Source organism: Nakaseomyces bracarensis (genome assembly GCF_045282275.1).
Source record: "Nakaseomyces bracarensis strain CBM3 chromosome Unknown Scaff2_0, whole genome shotgun sequence".
In the NCBI taxonomy this organism is placed as follows: domain Eukaryota; kingdom Fungi; phylum Ascomycota; class Saccharomycetes; order Saccharomycetales; family Saccharomycetaceae; genus Nakaseomyces; species Nakaseomyces bracarensis.
Window position 1 is genome coordinate 378941 of NW_027263961.1, and position 24045 is coordinate 402985.

General features: G+C 36.7%; 11 protein-coding genes across 11 annotated transcripts; 4 read left to right on the forward strand and 7 right to left on the reverse strand.

The window, feature by feature from the left end:
• Positions 1 to 992: 992 nt before the first annotated feature.
• On the forward strand, positions 993 to 2630 carry RNJ42_00291 (MFS transporter; the record flags this gene model as incomplete). Its single annotated transcript, XM_071050461.1, has 1 exon — positions 993 to 2630. One exon carries the CDS (start codon positions 993 to 995, stop codon positions 2628 to 2630), a length of 1638 nt encoding a protein of 545 aa, XP_070908707.1.
• An 860-nt stretch (positions 2631 to 3490) lies between these two features.
• Positions 3491 to 4228, forward strand: AIM2 (the record flags this gene model as incomplete). The annotated part of the gene is made up of 1 exon (XM_071050462.1): positions 3491 to 4228. One exon carries the CDS (start codon positions 3491 to 3493, stop codon positions 4226 to 4228), a length of 738 nt encoding a protein of 245 aa, XP_070908708.1.
• Positions 4229 to 4969: 741 nt separating this feature from the next.
• Positions 4970 to 5740, reverse strand: RNJ42_00293 (Siderophore iron transporter ARN1; the record flags this gene model as incomplete). The annotated part of the gene is made up of 1 exon (XM_071050463.1): positions 4970 to 5740. One exon carries the CDS (start codon positions 5738 to 5740, stop codon positions 4970 to 4972), a length of 771 nt encoding a protein of 256 aa, XP_070908709.1.
• Positions 5741 to 5799: 59 nt separating this feature from the next.
• Positions 5800 to 6864, reverse strand: RNJ42_00294 (Siderophore iron transporter ARN1; the record flags this gene model as incomplete). Its single annotated transcript, XM_071050464.1, has 1 exon — positions 5800 to 6864. One exon carries the CDS (start codon positions 6862 to 6864, stop codon positions 5800 to 5802), a length of 1065 nt encoding a protein of 354 aa, XP_070908710.1.
• A 958-nt stretch (positions 6865 to 7822) lies between these two features.
• Positions 7823 to 11092, reverse strand: RNJ42_00295 (Zn(II)2Cys6 transcription factor; the record flags this gene model as incomplete). The annotated part of the gene is made up of 1 exon (XM_071050465.1): positions 7823 to 11092. The coding sequence occupies one exon, from the start codon at positions 11090 to 11092 to the stop codon at positions 7823 to 7825; it is 3270 nt and encodes a 1089-aa protein (XP_070908711.1).
• Positions 11093 to 13514: 2422 nt separating this feature from the next.
• Positions 13515 to 14129, forward strand: SCP1 (Scp1p; the record flags this gene model as incomplete). The annotated part of the gene is made up of 1 exon (XM_071050466.1): positions 13515 to 14129. One exon carries the CDS (start codon positions 13515 to 13517, stop codon positions 14127 to 14129), a length of 615 nt encoding a protein of 204 aa, XP_070908712.1.
• Positions 14130 to 14165: 36 nt separating this feature from the next.
• PEX22 (ubiquitin-protein transferase activating protein PEX22) lies at positions 14166 to 14645 on the reverse strand (the record flags this gene model as incomplete). Its single annotated transcript, XM_071050467.1, has 1 exon — positions 14166 to 14645. One exon carries the CDS (start codon positions 14643 to 14645, stop codon positions 14166 to 14168), a length of 480 nt encoding a protein of 159 aa, XP_070908713.1.
• Positions 14646 to 15012: 367 nt separating this feature from the next.
• Positions 15013 to 16128, forward strand: RAD17 (Rad17p; the record flags this gene model as incomplete). Its single annotated transcript, XM_071050468.1, has 1 exon — positions 15013 to 16128. The coding sequence occupies one exon, from the start codon at positions 15013 to 15015 to the stop codon at positions 16126 to 16128; it is 1116 nt and encodes a 371-aa protein (XP_070908714.1).
• Positions 16129 to 16463: 335 nt separating this feature from the next.
• On the reverse strand, positions 16464 to 16892 carry RPS12 (40S ribosomal protein eS12; the record flags this gene model as incomplete). The annotated part of the gene is made up of 1 exon (XM_071050469.1): positions 16464 to 16892. The coding sequence occupies one exon, from the start codon at positions 16890 to 16892 to the stop codon at positions 16464 to 16466; it is 429 nt and encodes a 142-aa protein (XP_070908715.1).
• A 1171-nt stretch (positions 16893 to 18063) lies between these two features.
• MRS6 (GTPase-activating protein MRS6) lies at positions 18064 to 19965 on the reverse strand (the record flags this gene model as incomplete). Its single annotated transcript, XM_071050470.1, has 1 exon — positions 18064 to 19965. One exon carries the CDS (start codon positions 19963 to 19965, stop codon positions 18064 to 18066), a length of 1902 nt encoding a protein of 633 aa, XP_070908716.1.
• Positions 19966 to 20668: 703 nt separating this feature from the next.
• On the reverse strand, positions 20669 to 23620 carry GPB1 (Gpb1p; the record flags this gene model as incomplete). The annotated part of the gene is made up of 1 exon (XM_071050471.1): positions 20669 to 23620. One exon carries the CDS (start codon positions 23618 to 23620, stop codon positions 20669 to 20671), a length of 2952 nt encoding a protein of 983 aa, XP_070908717.1.
• Between the last annotated feature and the right edge of the window lie 425 nt (positions 23621 to 24045).

Below are 24045 nucleotides of genomic sequence, written 5' to 3' on the forward strand. Positions count from 1 at the left end.
GATTATACCATGGAAAACAAGTTCCTTGGAATATTCAGTTCCATGGGTTTATACCATTCGGACTAAATAGTGACAAAAGATCCTGAACGGGCTACGTTTGGTACACACATACTGCAGAGAACTAAAGCTACCTAGACAGAACCCTTGATGGAAGGGGTACCCTTTCATATCTCTACAAAGACCTAAAAGTTACGTTTCTTTTTCCGTTTTCTTTGCTAAGAGAGTTAGATGTACAACTGGCTTCAGGAAGAAGGCGTATAAGAGCTTCTTTATACGCCTATCATGTAAAAACTGTGGTTGCAAAGTAGCACCTTGTCCGAATTATTCAAGATCCAGTTTTTGATAGATATAATGTCAGCCGTGGTCCGCATAGACTGCTCCCTACAGATCGCAATTCTAAAATACTTTTGATGCCTATGTACGTAGTCCGATGAAATTTTGTCTGTCTTAACTGCTTTGACATTCATGTCATTACATAATTACAATTAACTATAACAGAAGTACAGAATTATATGGAAGAAGCAGGAAGCATTAACTGATATAAATCATAAGTCCCCACATAACATTGCCATTAAGAGACAGTGCTAAAAGAGTAAAAAAAAAAAAAAATACATTAGCACTAACAAATCTTATGAGATAAAGTTTTTCAGTTTTATTTTTATCTTGTTTGGCACATTGTATGTTTTAAGGGTCTTGAAACTGTAACTAAGGTCAGAGCAATTTGTTTATGTAGCATTGTTTGTTTTTTCCTTACCTAATGGCTTTGCATTATCCGTATTATTGGGTATTCTATTCAATGGAGTAATGTGGGTGGTGTGTTACTTGCTCAATTTTTATTGCAATCAATTTACAAATGACAGTTGAAATTTTACATATTTAAAGGGCGATATATTTCACTTCAATTCAATATACTCCCTTGAAGAACAAAAAAAAGTATATAACAAAAAAGTGTTAAAACTAAACAAAAGTATATTCATTAACGAATATAAAATATGCCATATACAACTGCATTTAGAGACACATTATTTGTGGATCTCCTTGAGTATTTCAACATAGTGAGGTATGGTGAATCTCAGATTCAGAATACTGCCTCTGAATTAAACCCTAGTGATAATAGCCAGTATGATAACACTGAGCTAAAACCAAATAACGATATAGAAATAGATTATGAAAAGGTCCCCTCGGAGAATTCATCTTCGCTATCAGGTAGTACTGACAATGATCCTTTCCTAGTTACGTTTAATGGTGAGGATGATCCCTTGATTCCTTATAACTGGTCGTATACAAAACGTGCTGCCGTCGTAGTACAGGTTATGCTTCTAACTTGTGTAAATTACATGGGTTCATCGATATATACTCCTGGACAGGAGCAGATTCAACATGATTTCCATGTAGGACATGTTGTTGGTACACTAAACTTATCAGTGTATGTTCTTGGGTATGGTATTGGACCAATATTCTTCTCGCCGTTATCAGAGATATCCTCTATAGGGCGTCTACCGACCTACATGGTCACATTTTTCTTTTTCACGATGCTTCAAATAGGTTGTGCATTAGTGAATAATATAGCTGGGCTAGTTATTTTAAGGTTCATTACCGGTATATTATGTTCACCTGCGCTAGCTACCGGAGGTGCAAGTTTGGGTGACATTATCCCTCAGAATTTTCTTCCTGCATTTTTAGGTATTTGGTCTGTTGGTGCAGTTGCTGCACCCATAATCGCTCCATTATTGGGTGCCGCTATGGTTGAAGCAAAGGATTGGAGATGGATTTTCTGGTTATTATTTTTCCTATGTTGTGCTACTTACCTTATTTGTGTGTTCTTTTTCCCTGAAACATCTTCTGAAAACATTTTATACCGTAAAGCCCGTAGAATAAGAAAGATGACAGGTGATGACAGGTATTATACTAAGAAGCAGAGAGAAGAAGAAGCGATAAATACGAAAGATTTTATTATTACAACGTTATACAGGCCTTTCAAGATGATTGCTATGGAACCTATCATCCTAGCATTTGATGTATACATTGCGCTATGTTACGGTGCCTTCTACCTGTTCTTTGAGGCATTCCCAATCGTCTTTGCTGGAATCTATAGATTTACGCTAGTTGAAATTGGTCTTGCTTACATGGGTTTCTGTGTTGGTTGTATATTTGCATACATGATATTGATGGTATTCATAATGAAAGTGCTAAAGAAGAAGTTCGAAAACAATACATTCACACCAGAAGCGTTTTTGATCTTAGCAATGTGTGTTGGGTGGTGCCTGCCTTTGGCACTCTTCTTGTTCGGTTGGACCGCCAGAGTGCACTGGATCCTTCCGATAATAGCTGAGGTCTTTTTCGTCATCGCTGTGTTCAACTTATTCCAAGCAACTTTTTCTTATTTAGCAATGTGTTACCCAAAGTACGTCGCCTCCGTATTCGCCGGAAACAGTTTTGCCAGAGGTAGTTTCGCAGCTGCTTTCCCATTATTCGGTCAGGCCATGTACAACAACTTGGGCTCTGAAAGGTACCCAGTGGGCTGGGGTTCTTCCCTCGTCGGGTTCTTAACTATAGGACTGTGGTTAATTCCGTTTGCACTATATAAGTACGGACCTAATCTCCGTGCCAAGTCAAGATTTACTGACTAACCCCCCACACACACAGTTTTTGTAGATAAATAAGTTTATAGAATTTAGAAATTGGATTTTTTATCAAGAATAAAAAGAAATGATATCTTCTTTAGTCCTTTTATTTTGGCAATACATTACAGTTACCGGAGTTAAAGAAAACGTAAATCAGTTTCCTTTTAGTATTCTTTACTTCCTTTTTGATAGTCTTCCACGCATCAATATAATCCCGCCCCAAGTATGCTATATCCCCGCCTTACTCTATCTTCTGCTTGTACACAGTTTTTTTTAGCTTAACTCCGCGCTCTCTCTCTTTGGCCGATCACTATCAATATTGTTTTCGTAATAGATGATAATAAACTACGAATTGAGACGGAGAAAAAAAACAAAAAACGGAGGAGCGGATATAACCTTTTCCTCCGTCTGTTTTCTCCTTTCCGTCCTCTTCCGTTTGTCCAATTCAAATGCTGTCTGTCAGCTTGTGTAGTTCATTGCCAACTGTGTAATAGCACATATTGCTTAGAGCTGATTGACAGAGCATCCTGTATTCTACACTCATTATCAAATGATTTTAACCTCTTTCTCTCCTTCTTATCCTCTACTTGTTGCCAATTACACGTTGTTTTAATTCAACAATTCATTATTAAGCTACCTCATCGCATCACGATACTACTATAGTCGTTTCTTTTTCATCTGAGAGAGAGTCGATTCTTTTACAAGGCCTGTTTTTTTATATTTTTTTTCATTTTTCAAGTATTTAAATAGGGTTCTTCATCTTCTTTCATATTCTACAATATATAGTTCTTGAATTATTAACAATTTATTAAGCAATTAAGGAATAAAGATAAAACTAAGCAAATAGACAAATTAAAAATAAAAAAATGGCTTCTAACCCACCAGGCAAGTGTTGTTTCAAAGGTTTCTACCATGAAGGTACTCCAAAGGGTACTCATAAGGATATTTTTGGTGTTGACAGTTATATAAGTGGTGGTTCTTCTGACAGAGTAATTGTCATCTTGACTGATGTCTTCGGTAACAGATTGAACAACATTTTGGTCACTGCTGACCAAATGGCTGCTAAGGGGTACCAAGTGTACATTCCAGATATCTTGTTTAAGGACCCAGTGGTAAGTCTGGACGGTTCTACCGACTTCAATGCTTGGTTGGCTGCTCACCCAGCAGACAAGGTTCAATCTTTGGTGACAAAGTACTTGACCGACTTGAAGAAAGAGTTGTCTCCTAAGTTCGTTGGTGTGATTGGTTACTGTTACGGTGCCAAGTTTGCTGTCCAACAGATCAACAAGACCAGCCCATTGGCTGACTGTTGTGCTATTGCTCACCCATCTTTCGTCTCAATGGATGAATTGGCTGCCATTGATAAGCCTCTCTTGATATCCGCAGCCGAAGAGGACCCTATCTTCCCTGCCGAATTGAGACACCAATCCGAAGATAAATTGAAGGAAATCAAGGCTAGATACCAACTTGACTTGTTTTCCGGTGTTTCTCATGGTTTTGCAGCCAGAGGTGACATATCCGATCCAGTTGTCAAGTACGCCAAGGAAAAGGCTCTATTGGATCAATTGCACTGGTTTGACCACTTCTCCTCCCAATTCTGTTAATTTGAAACTTGTAAGGAGTAAATATGCAGCAAAAGTAAGCATTATATATATCTACCTCCATAATTATTCGTAAATATTAAAATATGTAACTCTCTGGAATAGCTGATGAAATACATGATTATTTAAAATAGAATTAGAATAAGAGAACAAGAGATAGTCATGTTTTATCAATTTTGATACAACTACGTTTCGAGTTGTTCTAAAATTTACGTTGTATTATTATGTAAGATTACGATCTTGCTGTATATATGGTAGAAATGCTAAGCTATGACAATATAATCGAGTGTGATCATTGTCATAATCTCAGTAGCTACGACACTTCTACACAGGTGTCTGTTTACAATCATCTAGATTGACTTTAGGTAGACAAAGCAAGACCCACTGAGGGCACTATAAAACTAGAAAGATAGTCATGGCGAGTTATTTTAAGATAGAAAAGGTTATATAAGTGGGGAAAATTGCTTACGTAAACCAAATTTGTCACATTGCTTACGTAAAACTTTGTATTAAATCAAAGGGGATTTCAAATTCATTAATATAAAAGACAAAGACGCCATTAGATATGTAGGATTGGTTGGTTAATTAAACGATTTAAGAGAATTATTCTATTTTTAAATGAATATCATTACGAACAGAAGATATAAAAAATTAAAAAACAAGCACATTAGGAAAAAACTGAAAGTATAGTGAAAATGAGAGTAATATACCATAAGACAAAAAATGATTGGATCAGTGCATTACCTATGCCTCATTTTTGGTGGTTCTGTCGCAGAACCGCTTACCGATATATTTGAACCAGTTGAAGATCGGATCTTCATCTTTGTAGTCAATGTATTCGCCCTCTGAGATGTTATCATGAGCTACATCATCTGTTAGACGAGCATCTCTCAGACAAAGAGTGAAGATGATCAATGGGACGCATAAGACAAGTGCGACAATAGTTTCTAATCTTTGTACATAGCTGTAAGCAAGGACAAGCGCCTCTCTTTCCGGAGTACCCCATGCATAATTGATAATAAAAGAATATGGAGAGGCATAAGCGTCAGTAGCTAATTTGACATCACCCATATGCTTTAATATCTGCTTGTAAAGGGTTTGTGTCCAGATAGCACCAGATACGGCAGCGCCAACAGCAGAACCAATTCTATAGAACATATAACTTAAGGCTGTGACAGTGGCCATATGTTCATGTGAGGTTACAGCTTGCACCGACACAGCGATTGGAATCAATAGAATCGAACAGGCTACACCCCAAACACTGGAGGCAGCTATGATACCCCTATGAGACTGTTTTCCACCTCTGAAATGATACAACAAACCTATTGAAAGAAACCACAATGCACAACCAAAAACTAAAAATCCTTTTAGTTTCTTAAATTTAAATACTATGAGCCCAAAGAATGGTGCGGACACTGCTGCCACAAACGTTGGCAAAAAGCTTATTACCGTTGCAGACCTTACCGATTCGTCCACAGCTATTACCAAAATAGTATACAAATAATCGGCCGCCATGTAATATATAAAATCCATCATAAACGACGCTGCGAAAGCACACCAAACACCACGATCCTTCACCAGTTATATGGAACAATTGGATACTTCGCATATTTGGCTTCCCAATACCAAAAAAATGGAATCAATACAAAGCCAAGGACAAAAGGTGCGATGATGTGAGAGTTATGCCATTTTGAACTAGTACCTCCAGCTAATGTTAAGGGAACTAAAATGCATCCCAATAGAATAATCATTAAAAATACACCGAGGACATCCAATTTCCAGAACAAATCGATCAGCGATTTCTTCAGCCCATGTTCCTGGTAGAACGTCTTCTCCTTAGATAATTCTCTCCAATCTTCTGTCTTTCTAGCCAGCCACCACATATGGGTTAGGACACATAGTAAAGGTACACAAGATAATGGGAAAATGAATGCCCACATAGCTATGTCCCATGACCAATGTTCCAATGGGTTAGCTTTTGAAGTCACAGTACCAGCTATCCATGTATTTATTATTGCGGGGTAACTGATAATAAACTGATAGAACACCCTCCACCGTAGAGATGAGAAGTCAGATAGAATTAAAATAAGGATTAGCATAACTCCGACAAAACCGGTGTTGTAGAATACGGAACCAGCTGCAAATCGTTGGACATCATACGCTTGAGATTGGATGACGGTACCAACTACGTATAATACGATAGAAACACATAATAAAGTAAACCGACCGTAAACGTCGGATAATCTTGCAAATATAATCTGTGATGCAGCACTAATAACAGCATTTATAACATTGATGGTGGATAGTAGTGAGTGTTGGGAATATGATGATGTGGCATACCCTATATATATATATCTAACACTACCATCTAAACCGTAGCCATAACTACATACAAATGTAGCTACTAGAAGAAGTACTTGATAGTACCATGCATGATATACTCCAGCCATGATCTCCGCCTGCCTGATAACTATATTAAGAGGCTTTTTCTCCGCTTCACTAGAACTATCTTGTTCTGTTTTTTCATAGACCTGGTTGATTTCCTTCTCATCATACGGTAGTTCATATTTTTCTAGATGATCCTGAGTATGGGATTCGTGGTCTTCTGAACTAGTACTAGCAATAGAGGGGGAATTCATTTTGCGTTTTGCCTGGTCATGCGTATTTCGATTATTCTTTCATGATACTTCAGCTATATCCATTTAACATGGATGAAATACCTCTTAATTTATACCATTTGATATTGAGAGTTTCAGCCGTTTAAATTGTTATAGTTTGGAATATACGACGTTCAAATCTTACACCCAGCCAATCTACGATGCCGAAGGTGCATTTTAATCCATCTACTGCACCCAGGTTAATTATTGACTATTAATACTTGCTTAACTTTCAACATATGGGGTGTGAGAAATCGACCCAAAATTTTTTTATTAAACAAATCATACCTATGAGTACGACATTGCTCATCGGAAATATGCATGGGGTGTGTGCAATATACGAACTAGTATGGTTCAAGATAGAAAAGAAAGAAATTAAAGCAGATTTTTAGTTCGTTGCTTAACGCATTCAACAAAAATATTGTAAAAATAGATACAATACAAACTCTGAATGGATAGTCTATGGCAGCACGGCGACAGGCTGGGACCTCCGATAATAATTTAAACTCTAGAATTTATGACAAATAGAATTAGTGTGAAATTACCCTCTTAAAATAACTTTTAAATTTAATTTTATCGAAAGCCGCCATCATCAAATCATAAGAGAAAAAACATTCAATAAAAAAAGACTTAATTTGTCAAGAATGTTAACTATGAGTTATAATGTTACAGTAAGTATGTTACTAGAAAGAATATAAATTCAAAGGTAAAACTGATTATATCTGAATCAGAAAATAACCAATTACCATAATATACGTTTAGACCAGCTATATTCGTATGAAAGCTCTGCAAAAGAATTAAGCTGAATTATAACACCGATAATACAGTTAAAAAAAAAAATTTAAAAAAAACAAAAAAAAAATATGATAACAAATATGATTTAATACTGTGCATATTAGTAGAATAGTGCATTAACGGAAATTAGTTTTTCAACTTTGCGTTAAAATTCACTACCAAGCATGAAATCAAAGTCTATGATACCTAAACTGCCAGAAATACCAGGAAAATTTGCTATGTCATTAGTATTGGCATTCGACGTTTGATTTGGTTCAAATGCGCCAATTGTAGTTTTTGCATTGTTATTAACAATATTGTTAGTAGGATGAAGATTAGTTGTGTTTTTGATTTGCGTCGTTGGTTCGATCTTTATAGCTAATTCCGCGCTGCTCTCGGCAATAGGCCTGAACTGTTGATCTAAACATTGCTGTCCAAAATTAATAGTCGGATCTAACCTCATTTCATTTATAGGAGAGTTGATAATGCTTGGGATTCTTTCGAATGGATTATTTTGTAGATTTTCATTTATTATCTTTATATCATTGTTAACTTGCTTGAAATTTGGGTCATTTCCGATGGTATTAATATTGTTATTGAAGAAAGCTGCTGCCGACAGAGTTTCAAGATCATTATTCTGCGGTGGGATAGAAAAGTTGATAGATGGTGCCGTATTATTAGCAGTAATATTAGGTGGCATCTGCGTACTTGTATTACTATTAGGTATTGGATTTGTATTATGTACAGTAGACGTACTAATAGTAGGTGATTTAACCTCAGATTTAATATAAACTTCATCAGATTTTTCAACTTTGCCCTTCTTAAATTTTTTCTTAGCTTTTTTTGTTTCAGGTACTACATTGAGAATGTTACTAGCATTTAGTTGATTTTGAAGCCCCATTATTGCATGACATAGAGTATTGTAATGATCTAACCCATAACTAGGTAAATGGCATCTTTCTTGCATATCTTCAACTATAGTATTATTTTCGTCTATCCGTACCCGAAGGGTCATTTCAAGGACTTTAGCTATTTTAGCGTCTACCACATCTAGGTGTGCCATTTTTAGAATACCCATCCACAACTGATTTTTCTGAATTCTGTCTAGAATAACATCAAAAAGAGTTAACATCTTAAAGACCGTAAAATATTCAAATCTCAAATAAGACGAAGATATCCAATAGATATTCTTCAACATGTCTTCATAAGTTTTCTTCATCACATTTAGTAGTTGTATCTTTGCATTTATTTCATTCATCTCAGTTGTCACAAAGCTACGTTGAGCATGTGAAGTTTGATACTCGTTAAATAATATACTTCCAGATAGCTCAAATCTCATGATAATAGTTAATAAACTAAAGAATACTGTAGGAATAGCCACTTGAATGGCTTTCTTAACAATAAAGTCGGAGGCCCTAGATATTATGGGGTCAAAAGTACCATCAAAATATCTTTGAATAGTATTGACTAATGCCACAGTATCGAGACATGTTTTTGTGAAAAAATAAGAATAATGTGGTCTAACCTCTTCATCCAAGCATAACCTCTCCTCAAAATGCAAACATATGGCAGCAGAAGCCCTTAAGTTCATCAATTGAAGCATGATACCTGTAAAAATGTCACAGGAATTTTTTGTATAGAATATAGGTAATTTTGATTTATCACCGCTTGGTCCATGTTTAGGTGTGTATGTTGTAATCAGGTCTAGATATTCTTTGGACATTAAATGCAGCTTTGCTGTTAATTGTTCGAAGTTAGACATTGTAAATTTACCTTCGGGGGCTAACATCAATGAATTTAAATCGTAAAGAGCATAAGCCATTTGAGTTCTTCTATAAAAGTTCTCTATCAAATGTACAATTTCGACAGAATACTCATCTTGTGGATCGTAATCTTTTTTTACTCTATCAAGTAATTCGAAGACAGAACTTGGATCTCTTAAATCAATAAATAAATCTAAAAGCACAGGATGTGATTCAATAAGCGATCCTTTAGTGTTAGCCTCGAAGGTTAGCACACATACCAAGGCAATCCATAAGAGCCTTCTTTGATTGCGCACTCTTTTATCACCAAACGAGCCAGTTTCTAAGACTTCATAATCGTTAGGGTCTTTATGGAGACCTATTGAAACAGCTAGCATAAAAGCAACGTTAGCTAAAACCATGGTAGGTTGTTCGAAGAAAAAATCACCTTCATCAGGTGAAAAAATAAAGAATGCCCAGAGTAAGAGTAGGCATGATATGATGTTTTCATTAGGACAAGAACACCAGTTCTCACTACATAAACATTTTTGAACAACATGCGCAACATCGTTGGAGATTGGAAATTTTGTAACTATTTCCTGCGTAAGGGAGGGATTATACTTTTCCACATCATCCTCCGTTAGGATGATTGATGTATAGGCAAGTTTTAATGCCAATAGAAGTAAACATAGAGTCTCTAGTTTTGATCGAAGATTAGAATTACCAAAAACTAACTTAGCTTCACCTCCATTTTCTTCATCTTTAAAAAGTACTTTCGATAAATTACTTTCAAATACCGATCTATCAAAATAGGGCGTGGTATAATAAACATTATCGAAAAACCATTTTTTATAAGCCATAATAATGTCATAAGGTGGTAGTAGGTCTTTGATTGAGATGACTAACGATTGAAAAAGTTCAGAATAGGGTACACCTACAGGACAATAGTCTTCTACAAAACTTTTATCTGAAGGTGATAAAAAATCAGCTCCCATCATGGCACTATATTCTGGTGGTTTAGCAGAATCTATATTTGGTACCAGTTTGTCTATGAATAAGTTAATTCTTTTTTGTTGTAATTCGTTTTGACATTGATCTAAAAAGGTTTGCTTAATAGAAGAGATATTTTTTTTGACATTGTTCGAAGTTTGACTAATACTCATATCGGATGCCAAAGCACTAAGTAAACCTCCACCAAGTGAGTTAATAAAAACTGATGCAAATGCTGTGGTTAAAAACTTGTCTTGTATAACCATATAGTTTTCAGATAAGGGATTGATTTCACGTTTTATAACTTTGCTTATAATTAGACGAGGATGTGTCCGGAAAATATCGATTTCAATATCTTTACAAGCACTTTTGAGATATGCTAAGTTTGGGTCTAATGCGAACGCACTCGGCGACACCATATGAGTAGATGATTTCGGTTGTTTCTTTGATAGCTTCAGAGTCTTTTTCTTCCAGTAACTAAGCTCTTTTTCTAGTCTCGTTATAAGGGCATCTTTATTGGGATTCTTAGGAGGTTTTTGTTTGGCTAAATCATAGACACATTTCAAACCTTGTTTCACACATCTGGTACAAGCTGGTTTTTCCTTATCACACTTTGTTTTAGCTCTACGACACCCCTGGCAAACAAATGACAGTCTATTTCGCTTTTTAGAGTGATCATATACCTCACTTTCCATTAGACTCATATTTTTAGTGGCATATAGAAAGCGATTCTCGTGAGCTGTAAACTATTTCTTGTTTTTTTCTCTACCACCTAGTATTTTAGCTGCTTCTATCTAATAGGTATCGTTTGAATACTTTAATTTTTATCAAAGAAATTAATCTCCTGTATTGATAATATCGTGTTACTAGTCACCTAATGTAGCAAGTATATCAAATCTGTTATATTACTCGTTTTGCTTGATTCCGATGACCTTGAGAGACACGAAGTATTTATGATTCTTTCCGTTATTATTGCTGCCTTTTACGTTTAAATATAATAAAATGTCCCTTTTGGATTCTAAAAAGGGCCTTGATTTCAGTATGGTACAGTTCTCCTGAAAATTTCTTTTGATATTTTATTTTTATACTAGTTTTACTTGCCCCACGTTATTTTCCTACATTGATGATCAGCTAGTTAGTTGCATAAACCGTGAAATAAATAAATTTCGCCTTTACTTTAATTCTCGATACTTCCCAGTATTTAGTGGGGGTGCCCAAAAACTTTTTTTTTTTCTTCTTAAGCAGAAAAGTAAAAAGAAATATAAAAAAAGAAAGAAAAAAAATGAAAAAAAAAACGTAACAAACTATTAATGCATTTTTTTAGTAGAAGAAACGATTGTTAGAGGCATCCTACCATTCAGGAAGTAGTATTAAGTGCGTTAGGGAAAAGGGGGTCCAAGACATCGAATGGTACAATCGAGTTCTATTAATCGCTCATACCCAAATTGTACATTGTTCTTAAGCTGTGTATGAATTAATCTGGAAACAATGAAAAATATCCATACAAAATAATAATAAACAACAATAATAATGACACTAAAATAGCAGTCCAATGGAAAGAAAGAAAAAATAAGCACCACTAGTCGATAATAGAATTTGAATTACACAATAACAAAATTTAACAGGATTTGCAGTAGGAAGATACATTTTCGGAAAAAGATAACACCGCTATTCTTGTTTGTTTGTAGGTTTTTCTTTTGTTTAACACACATTAAAAAGTACAGTTTTTTGTATTGCGTCTAGATTTGATAGTGTACAGATTTAGTTTTTGGGTAACTTCTACGGAGCCATGTATACCCCTCTATTACCTCCCCTTAACGTATAGTAACAATATAAAAACTTTCTCCAGACTTCTATGCATTAACGCATAGTTACAGTGGTATACACAAAAACTTGGCACATTGTAGCTTATGGTACATGATAATCACAGGATTTCCAAGAAAGCGGAACAGTTAACAAACCACCAGTGCAAAAATTTTGAAAGTGCAAAAAAAATATTATAGCTGAGAGAAATGTACTGACAACAATAGTAAACTCGATAACTTTCGGTCACGATTATTAACTCCGATTTCTAATATTATCCTAATAGCAGAAGAACAGGAGTAATTTAAGCTCAATTTGTGTTCTAGGAACGGTAGATAATAGTAAAAAAAAAAGAAAAGGATTAAAAAATTGAGTTTTTTTTCTGCTCAGAACCATTTTCAGCAAACCTGAATATAGAGCATTAGATCAAATGACATCACTTGACATTAACTCATAAACTTTTTTTCTCATACAATCTCCACGATATTCTGGAGTTCTATTGAATATTTTTTTATTTTTTTTTTTACTTTCAATACCTGAGATAGAATGCTTCACAGATATCTAAATATCGGGTTCTACTTCAAGCACCGTTGCCAATACATTACGTAAAAGTTGTGACTTGCAATAAACACTGTAATGTGTTCAACCCTCATAATGTTTATGCAAAATTTAAAGGAACAGCACATTATTCCAGTTTACTAACATTTGGTATTCTTGCTTGAGTAATAGTTTTACTGGATACATCTAGTAAGTTAATATTTGCTAATGATTGCATTCATTTCATTGATACATTAGATTAAAGTCGACATCGTGAAATAGAGAGCTGCTATCACGTTAGTGTGGGGCAATCATATAGACTCGTTAAATTCGCGCAGCGAAGTCCAGTAAAGAGCTCTCGGATTTCACTTTGTTTTTTACCTTCTGGTATTATTTCTTTTTTTCATTGATTCTTGCGTTTACATTGAAAAAAATAACTTCAAGCGAAAGGGCAATGTGCCACCATTAAGGAAAAAAACGAATACTCCCAATTCATTTATCAATTTTTTGCCTCATTCGGGGATAGTATTCACAATATGTAAAATTGGCAGCCATTGTATTCCAAATTTTAACACCGCAGTATAGGCAATAAAGAATTGAAAACGAAATCTTAACTGCTTTAGAATAAGTAATAATAGTAACCTGAAATTCCGCTAAGACAGACAACGACAGTAAATTAAAATTAAAATAAAAAAATATCGTCCCCTTATTTGGAAAAAAAAAAATAACATAATCTAAGAATACAATACTTGACAAAGAACTATACCAAAATTCTAGTCGCAGAAAATGCAGAAAGTATACGGAGTTCAACCTGATGTTACCACTTTAGATGATGATTTGAGACAACTTCGTAATAATAAATTTTCTGAACAGGCCATTGAAGAAATTAGAACATGGGTTCTTGGGACAATTCTGAAGGATAGTGATATAGATAGGAGTGAGCCTTTGCTAGAAGTCTTAAAAGATGGAAGTATACTTTGTCAATTAGCGAATGCACTGGGGACTAATGAGCCCGGTTTCGTTCCTATAAAATGGAAGAAGTCTACTATGCCCTTTGTACAAATGGAACAGATATCTATGTTCCTCAGTTTTGCGAGACAGTATGGAGTACCCGAAGATGAGTTGTTCCAAACAGTAGATCTCTTTGAAGAAAAGGACCCTGCGAGTGTATACCAAGCCCTTAAGTCTCTCAGTCGATATGCAAATAAGAAACATCCTCAACAATTTCCAGTATTAGGTCCTCAAATAAGTGAAAAGAAGCCCCGCCCTCCAGTAAAGGCAAAACCAAAACATCTCCAAACAGATAGTCCCGGCTGGAGTACATTTGAATACGGATACATGAAAGGTGCCTCACAGAGATCAGAAAACGTAGTCTTTGGACAAAAGAGAGACATCCTTTAAGAAAAAAGTAATATTATTATTAGTGATATATGATACCTAAACGTCATCAAGATACTTTACTAGTCTCTCTGGGCTTTGAATATTAGTTATTTTTGAAGTATACCGTGGAATGTCATGAGGAACTTCGATATCGTTTGCGTTTACAATGACTTCTTCCTTCTTGAGACTTCTCACACACGCCCATAGCCCAACCTCTGTATCACATTCTATAATCTTGTGCAATTGTGTATTCGTCTCTGTAATTTCATTACGTTCCTTGAAATTATCCACTTGAGGACTCACAAGAATAACAATATCATCACATAATAGGTCTTCCCAATCAATCTCAGTAAGATCTTCGATACTGGTAGTAACCACAATACACCGAGATACTCCTCGCTGCCTTCTCATCCTAATCACAGACCTAGTCTCAGAGTCAGAAGACCCGCCATCTCTACCTTTCCACCAGAGGTAAGCGGCTACCCCAATCCCAACAGCCACAACTAAACCAAACCGTCTTTGCCGCCTTCTATCCATTTTACCCCGTCTGTTATACGCAATGAATGGTATTAGCACATTTATGATAACTTTATCCAAGTCACAACTATTATTAAATATAAATAACTAAATATTAGAGATAGTCAAACACCTCCACCTTTGGCTTGTCGCCCACTTCGTTGGCTTTTTCTGGGTTTTGCCAAAATAAACCCGATGAGCTGTGCTTTCCGTGCGGGTGTTTCTGTGCAACTAAAATTTCCCAAGCATTAGAGAGCCCAAAGGGCAACACAAGGGCATCGCAAACCCTCTGTGACTTAATTGAGGGTGCTACTTCACAAGTTCGGTTTAACGGGGAGCATTGTGGCTATTGGTTAAGACGGAAACAGTGGTTGTTAGTATTGGAGCAATGTTCAGCGCTTCTACGGTTCATTTGGAGCATATCACTACGGCACTTGGGTGTTTAACGCCGTTTGGGAAGGATGATGTTGTAGTGTATATTGATGCGGATGGGTTATCGTTTGTTAAGGACAGCAATGGGGTAATTCGGATATCTCTTTTGCTGGCGAAGGAGTTGTTTGTTTCCTACAGTTACGAGTCGAGGGCCAGTGAAGTGCAGAATGATTATATGAAGCTCTGTGTGAAGATAAATCATATTCTAGATAGTGTCAGTGTGGTGAACAAGAACCTGGATGATATTGTGGAGTGTATACTGTCGTATGAAGGCGATGGGTCGCCGTTTGTGCTCACTTTTGATGATTCGATGATCTCGGAGCGTGTGGAGTATTCGACGTTTATGGTACGGGATATGGACGCCTCCGGGCTGGAGCTGGACCGTGAGCATATTATATTCGAGTGTATATTGAAAGGTGATGTTATGTACGCTGCATTGCGTGATTTCAAGGAGATCGGGTGTAAGGATGTGTATTTGTATGCTAATGCCACTCGCAATGGAGAAAACACGCTTGCGTTCATCTCGAGATCACAATTGGGTCTCTCGAAGATAAAATTCCCAAGCAACCGGACTGTGATTGAGAAATTGGAGATTTATGAAAACGACTCACAAACTAGGTGCTTTGGCGTGCCGGTTATCGGTTACTTCAACTTCAGTTCATTCGACAAGATAAGGATGAGTACAAAGATAGCAAGTAAAATACTGCTTCGTATGGATGTTCACGGTATATTAAGTGTTAATATACTAAGTCACACTGATAGTGTCGTGGCACCTGAGTCTAACGGATCTACGAAACCTAGCACTACCCTCGCTTCAAAATCAAGTAGTATGATGCAATTACCTAAGGATTATCCTGGTATTGTGATAGATGTTTGCATGGTAGAGAAAGAAGCATTGGACGACCTTGCACAAGAAGAACTTATCAGTTTCATGAATGATAATCCTACCAATTCTCAACAAGTAAGGAATAACGAAATACTCCAAGATATAGATAAGGAGTCCTCGCAACTCCCACCTCACAAGTCCGACACATCAGCACCACTTGAGGATGATATCCCAATATTCTTCTAATAGTAATAAGTCTTTATATAGATAATTATTGACGTAATAACCGGTAGTTATATTGTTTCTTAGCAACTCAACTGAAAGTTTCGGCTATGATATTAATATAGTGTTAGATTATACATATCAAAAATTTCAATAAATTGATAATGTAAAAAAAAATTAAAACATTAATGTGGATAATGCTAAGCTATTATATAATATTACTATATTGGTATTTACTTGCGAGAAAGTAACTAAAATCTAGAGTATTATAAAGCCTTCTTTTACACAATGAATAAATTAGTATGGAAAATTGATAGAAAAAAAAATTGAAATGATTTTATTCTTATTCTTTAACTAATTTATTGTTGAGAGAAGTGCTCCAAGATCATGTTACGTTCATCGGTTTCAGCACCCCACTTCTTGACAACAACGACGGAAGCACCAACAACCTTTCTGGCGTTACCTTCACGGTCGATCTTACCTAGACCAGCCCATTCACCCAATTGCTTGGCGTCAGCGACCTTGATCAATGGAACCTTGTTGTTTGGGTCGTTAGCCAAACCTTCGACTAACTTGATGATGTTGTCTTCGGTAACGGAGGAAACCAAGACAACCAATTGAGCTTCGTGTCTGGTCAAAGCCTTGGTAGATTCTCTCAAACCTCTGGCCAAACCGTCGTGAACCAAAGCGGTTCTCAAGACAACCTTCAAAGCATCTTCGATAGAAACTTCAGCGGTTTGTTCAACGACTTCTTCTTGAACTTCGACAACTTCTTCAACGTCAGACATTTCTTATATTTGGTTTTGTTTGCTTGTTTTTAAATTCGAGAAGTAATATTACTTTAGCCTAGAAATTGACTTCCTTACAGTTAGTGCAAAATAGAGACTGCTCAGTGGGGATTTAAATGAAAAGAACAAAGTCCAAGATAGAATAAGACAGAGAGAGAGAGAGAGAAGATAGTAATTCAATAATCAATTTTGTTTAAAAAAAAAAAAACTAGAGATGCTAATACAGTTAGAACTTCCACAAGGTAAGAACCCCATCGGTTGAGATTGAAATTTTTTTTTTTTTCAAGCTAAAATTACCCGGTAATCACGTGATTTAAGTTTGGCCCTGTGCGTCCGCGTTGTGCGCTGCGGCCGTCCTTTTTAATTGTGGGAGGGGCATTCAATAACATCACGTGCCTAGAACGTTGCGTAGCTAGAGACATATATTTTTATTCGGTATGTAGAGCAACTACTTCATGTCCAAAAATGGTAAAACCCAGTAATTAAATTTTAAAAAAGACAAATGTGACAATTTACTTTTTTAAGGACGCACTGTCTGGGTGTACTGATGTTATAATAGTCACAAAAATAAGCTATCTTGATTCCGAGTTAGCGTTTGACAGAGCTAGAAGAATATCAAAGCTATATATAGATTTAAATATATTTTACATATCAATTTATTAGGACTTGGTTTTTTGTGTTTATTATAATTTTTTTTTGCTTATGAATTTATATGACGTTAGAATATTACAATGGTGCTTTTTCTGTACTTTTAAATAAAATAGAAATAAAGAAGTAAATAAAATGATGATGGATAAATTAATGATAATTTATAAGGTTGTTAGACAATGAAATAAAGAAAAATTTGGATTTTTTTATTAAGGATTGAACAAAAAAATAAAAAGATGATCCTTCTCTTTTTTTGAATAACTTTTAGTAATTATGATCATAAAAACATGGTGTATTAACTGTAACTATGCAGTATTTTTTGGTAAGAAATAAAAATAAAGATAAAAAAAAGGGTACTTTTTTCTTTAAAAGAAAAAAATTTCAAAATTGTACAGATACTATTGGACTTGTATTTTTATAGTTGTTGTTTTTTTTTGCGATGATTTTTTTTTCCTGATAATAAAGTAGAAGTGAATAGAAGAACAAGAAAAAATATTGGTTTTTTTTATTTAAAATATCCATGTCATATTTCCATTTCTCCGACAAATTCTGAGTCATCATGCATCTCATTATCCATTTCGATGTCTTGGGATTCATCATCGTCATCGACAATAGCATTTTCATAGATAATGGGGTTCGCAATGCCAGCATTGGTTTGTGTCCCCACTCCTGTAGTTCCGTTTTCATTAGTCATGGTTCCGTTTCCATTCATTTCTTCTTCATCCTCGAAATCAACATCGAAGAAGTCGTCATCACTGCCAACAATCTTTTCGTATAGGACCTTAGCAGCTGTTATTACTTCGTCGTATGAAAGCTCTACGGAAGGCATTGGTGAATAGATGACGCCGTTGTCACTAGCACCAGGAATCATCAACTGTTTGCCGTTGCTAAATTTCTTCGTGTCGAAATAAGCTGGATTCACAACATCAAAAGGTGGAGTAGAAGTAAACTGCGTGTAGTACAGTTTGAATAGGAACTGCAATCTTTCTCTTGGAACGTATTCTCTGAATGATTGACCAAGTTTAACGGAGTTTACAATCGTATGACCATTGTTTGAGAATTGCACAATTTCGTTATCATTCTCTAACTCTGTAGATGATTCACGTAAGATTGAAATTTCCATTGCTTCAAGTGCTGCATCTAAATCCAGTTCCGCTTTGGGACCATCTTGAGAAGTAGATAAATACCAGATGCATGTGCCGTCCGGACAGGTCTCGCTTCCAGGGCCCAAAATTAGTACTTGGACCACTTCCGTATTTTGTGACTTCAGAGATCCTGGAGGGAAAACCACCACGGCAGCAGATTCGCCCTCATTGAACCATTCTAGACAAGGTTTATCGACGATACAGGTCAACCTGTGTACCTCGTATTTTTGGTCTGGGATATTTTGAGCCTCTGGTGGCGACTGTGTAGGAGATACGATGACCTTTTCTGTCACCGTTACGTTAGAGCCGTCACTGAAAGTTGCCACTTGCGTGGAAGGGTTGTAAGAGCGCAGTGACTCGTTTAACTTGTAGGTAGCTCCACCGACAGCAGCTGATCTACAGAAGCCCTGTGAGACTTCACCTGCGCCACCGTACTTTGAGTAAAGCACTGGGAACGGTCCGTAGACGTCGAAACTGGAGAGATACCTGCGGATTCTCTGGAACACTGCGGGCATCTTCGCGTTATGGTTGTAGCACAGGCCGATGGAGAAGACCAGCTCCGAAATCTGGGCTCTCTCGAGTTTGAACTTCTCTGTCAGGAACTGGTCCAAGGGTTTATCCTGGTAAGGTTTCCATATATCAGGGTGGTTTTCCCAATCGAAGACAAATTTAATGAATCTCATGAGGTTTCTCTTTGTCATCAATGGCAATTTCTGGTCTGTGAAGATCTCCTGTTTTGAGTTTGTCAGTTTTTCGAAGGAGTCATTCTCGTATGTGTGGAAGTTTGAAAGGGATTGGAACTCCAGGTACTGGTATACTCTGGACTTGATGAGAATCGATAAAAGGTCGGACTTGGCGAACAGGATCTTAGGGGAGAGGTCGATCCCGAAGTCTCTCGATGCGTATTTGCCGTTTCCGATCAAGTTAGAGACATATAACTTCGCGTTCGTGTACCCCTTTAGGCTCCCATTGTTAATATTCTTCACCCATCTCTTGACCTGGTCTACAGTCAGAGTCGCCGACGTGTCACCGTAGTAGTCATTTTTATCGATATGAAGTACTGAAGACCCCTGCCAAGAAAGAGCAGCAGCCAAGACACTCTCCACCATACCAGTACCTATGATCAACACGTCAACTTTCTCTGGAGTATTCTCGGGTAAAGGGTCTTCTATACCCGCTAGATGTGGAATAAGTGTTGTAGATATCTGATTCATCCCATTATCATATAACATAGAAGGCCTACGTTCAGCCATAGAAGGACGTCTTTCAGGACTTAACATGTTTACTTTTGATTTTTTATTATAGTTACTTCCCCTTATTTTTTTTTTTTTTTAATAATTCTTATTTTTAATAGAAAACAAATAAGTAAGTCTTTCTATATTTGCCAAGTAGAAACAATTATTAGCCCCCTCTTGAGTTGATAGAACTCTATTTTGATTATATTGTTCCTAGCAAAATCTTTAATAATTAAAAAAATTCCTGCTCCACGTTATTGTTTGTTTTTTTTTCTATATAGTGTTTCTCTACTCTTCCTTCTCTATGCTCTGTCTTCTCTAATTTGTTGGGTTCTTTATAAATCCTAGCCCTTAAGATAGTAATTAATAATGATACTGAAAGTCCAAACGTCAATAAAAGAAAATTTTTTCCTTGAGTAATAGAATTACTGCGTCATAATTAAAGAAGGGTAAAAAAAAAATTGCTTTTAAAGGGCCCATAACGTGTTGAAACTTCAAAAAAAAAAAAAACTGCCAAAAAAATTTTAATAAATACCCTCTCTGCGGAGGTTTCTGTGTAGTAAGTGAGGAAGAACGGTAGAGAGAGACATACACACAGAAAATGGTGTAGAGGTGTTGACAGCAGTTTCTGAAGAGGGCCTACATGGCTATAGTATGGAGCTCTTAGGAGGAAGAAGAGGGGAGAGAACAAGGCCTAGAGACGTATGGTATGATATGCTATGATATGATATGCTATGATCTGAAATGTTCAGTAGGATAAGGATATTGGTGGTAGAATGAGTTGTAGGATTGTGGCTCTCATCTTGATGTCTTTTAGTTCTGACCTTAGGGATACGAGGCCTCCTACGAGGTAGATGCTGCCGTTGACGTGGATGGCGGAGCCAGCGGTAGTCATGATGGAGTGTGCTTGTGACGGGCGGTCCTTTTCGTAGATGTACTCGTAGTTGTTGTCTTTGTCGCGTTTCAGTTTGTAGCCCTCGAGGATGCTGGTCTCCATGTCGAAGATGTTGACTGTGTTCTCGCCTAGCAGTGGCCTCACCTCGAAAGAATGGTCGTCCATGGCTTTGTCGTGGAAGAAGATATCTATGTCACGCGGAGTGACTCCTCCCAATAGCGCCATCATATGGCCCTCGTAAGCCATATCATGGCCCGCCAGTTTGAGGTCTATGGGCACCACTTTGCACTGGCTCTTCTTACTGTGCTCCTTCTCCACTTTTAACTTTTGTTTTGAGGGAGACATGCCGAATGTCTCGACAAAGTGCATTCTGGTAGCCATATCATCCTGAGATTCTTCTTCTTCTTCTACCTCTTCTTTTTCTTCTTTGTCCTGTTGTTCTTCATGTCCCTGTTCATTCTGGATTTCCTTGCCGAAGAGATCGTTCTTTGTCCAGACCTCGTTATGGAAGTCGAACATCCACAATCCGCCAAAGATTTCGTTATGGTTCGAACCACCGTGCATGACTAGATTTAACCCCTTGGAGTTGTAGAGCGTGTTCTTCCTGTACTGGAACGCTGAAATTGAGTTGTTGAAGATAGCGGAGCTTGGGGTCCCTGCACCATTACGCGCTTCGTTGGATAGACTTGACAAACTCACGTGGCTACTGAATTGGCTCTGTGCGTTTGAAGAAGAATCTTGCATACCATCTGTACTCTGCTCGGGTTTCCTTGGCTGGAGTCCGTTGCCGAAGATAGTCTTTGACTTGCTAGCTAGTGTAGTGCTATCAATCTTGTACTGTTCCTTCAGGCGGGTCAAAAGATTATGCTCAAGGGTTGACCTCATGGGTGGAAATATCTCAGCTACTGTATATGCAGCAAACCCTCTTGCTTTCGGCCATGTATCACCGCGAGGGATAACGGTTAATTTGGCTTGACTAGCAAACTTAATAAACCCCCTCTTACCACGAGATTGGATTGGAATATCGATTCTCCAAAGGTCATCTAGTGCTTGGTATTGATCATCCTCAGTCTGCGTGTAACCACCAAATATATAAACTGAATTGACATATTTATAAGGCAGAGCACTGCTAACTGTCTGTAGTTTTGGATCTGAATCATATTTCCTTCCTTTTTCTACTACATTAGAAGAACCAGTTCTATAGTTTGGAGGTTTGGCATGTTCTGGTATACGCACGCTTTGCATAGGTGTTGGAAGTGAATTCTGGTGGTGTATTTGATGGGATGAACTTCTCCTTGACGATAGTAGCGAGATATTGTCAGTGCTAGAGGTACTGGAGTTTGATACATCTGTACATACAGAGACTTGGATATGACCGAATCTGGGGTAGAATGTTTTGTTCTTTTCCGATGCGGCACCCACGTTGACTACTTCAACTTTAGTGAATTTAAAGGTTTCTGTATCAAGAATATAGCCCAGGTTATTCACAAAGGCCTTTTTCTTCAAGTAATATTTACCGTTTTCGTCAATCTGTGTTTCGGTTTTAATCTCAAAGCCACCATAGTAGAATATATAGCGGTCGCTAAGGGGAGATCCTTTGGCACATATCAATGGAGGTGGAACACTCCCTGAGAATTCAGGTCTAGAAAACCTGCTTTGTAATGTGGAGTATACAAAAACAAAAGGGTTGGATATGAGAGATGGATTGTTGATTAGGTCCGAAAGTATCGGTGCTGGTAAATTTTTTATTCCATCCACATAGAAGTCTTTCAAGCTCGGAGCTTCCTCCTCATATCTATAACTTGCTGATAATCCTCCTATAATATAAACGTTTTTGTTCAATTCAACACTACCATGATAAATAAGCGCTGGCATTTTGTATTCTGAGAAAACTGAAGGAACAATTGATGTTCCTGAGTACGTATCATAGTTCTGTGGCACAAAGTTCAATCCCTTGATAAATAATGGACAGGCCTTATTCCTGAAGTAATTTGTCGAGTTGTACACTTCATTCCTATTTTCAGGAGTAGAATTCTCCAGCATCATGAGATCATCTTGAGATTTTATCATGTGTTGGTATCTTTTCTTTATAATTGGCATCCATAGATTGTGTCTGTTTATTATATCAGAATCCCGCAGTTTTACACTAAGTGGTTTTTTATAGTAAAGTAGATATGGCTTAGAGGAGTAAAAATATGAAGACGGGTTCTTTTTTCCTGCAAATACAGAAGTTTCGGCTTCATTTTCATCGATGTCTGCAGCGTCATAATTATCAAAGAAGTTCTGAAATGGTGATTGTAATTTAGGGTGACTTTCTTCAAAGTCAATTATTTCTTTTAGCAATGTTGGATTCAGCTTTGTCGCTCTATTTACTAGAAATTCGTTGAGCACCTTGTAAATAGACTGTCTCTCATTTTGAAGGACAGAAGTCTCGATAGAACTAGTTAGACTTGCATTCCGATGGTGCTCATTAGAATCCACATTAAGAGCACTTAAATTGGTATAGCTATTGTTTGCACTGTTAAGATTATTATTTAGTATATTGGAATATGCACTCCGATATTCGTAGTATATCTTTAGAAGTCTCTCATTTTCCATACTGATTCTTTCTCCATGCTCTTTATCCATAGAATTCGCAAAGATTGAAGCATAATTCGTACCATAATGAAGCGTTTCGTACTGCCGATAATTCGCTAGATTTGAGTTTGTTTTGAGGAATGGGTTGATACTCCCTGGAATAACCATAAATGCAGGAGACCCTTGTTTGCTGCTCTCCTCTGATAATCCACCTTTTATTCCTGGCATCCCTGTGAAAAATAAGTATAATATGCTAATACGAATGTGCAATTAAAATGTTTTGTTTAATCGAATAAGTTTGATATTCTAATTCAAAGGATTAAGTATATTATTGTAGTAGTATTTTTATAGTTGATATATTATTAGTTCGTATATTATACCATTCCCGATGTCTTAGTGACCCTAGATGTGCGTCTCTGAATGGAAATATCGAAGTCTATCTCTACAATAAAGTTTATAACTCCTCTGACTACAGGATTTTCTTCCACATCTCAATATTTAACAAAAAAATAGAAGCCCATTTTACATGAAATTTAAGGATAATTCTTTAAGCCGAAATAAAAGAAATTGATTGACGGTAAATGGAAACGGAAAAAGGTTTGCTTCTGCGGAACTTTCTGTGGATAAAGAAGGATTAACTTAATTATACAATG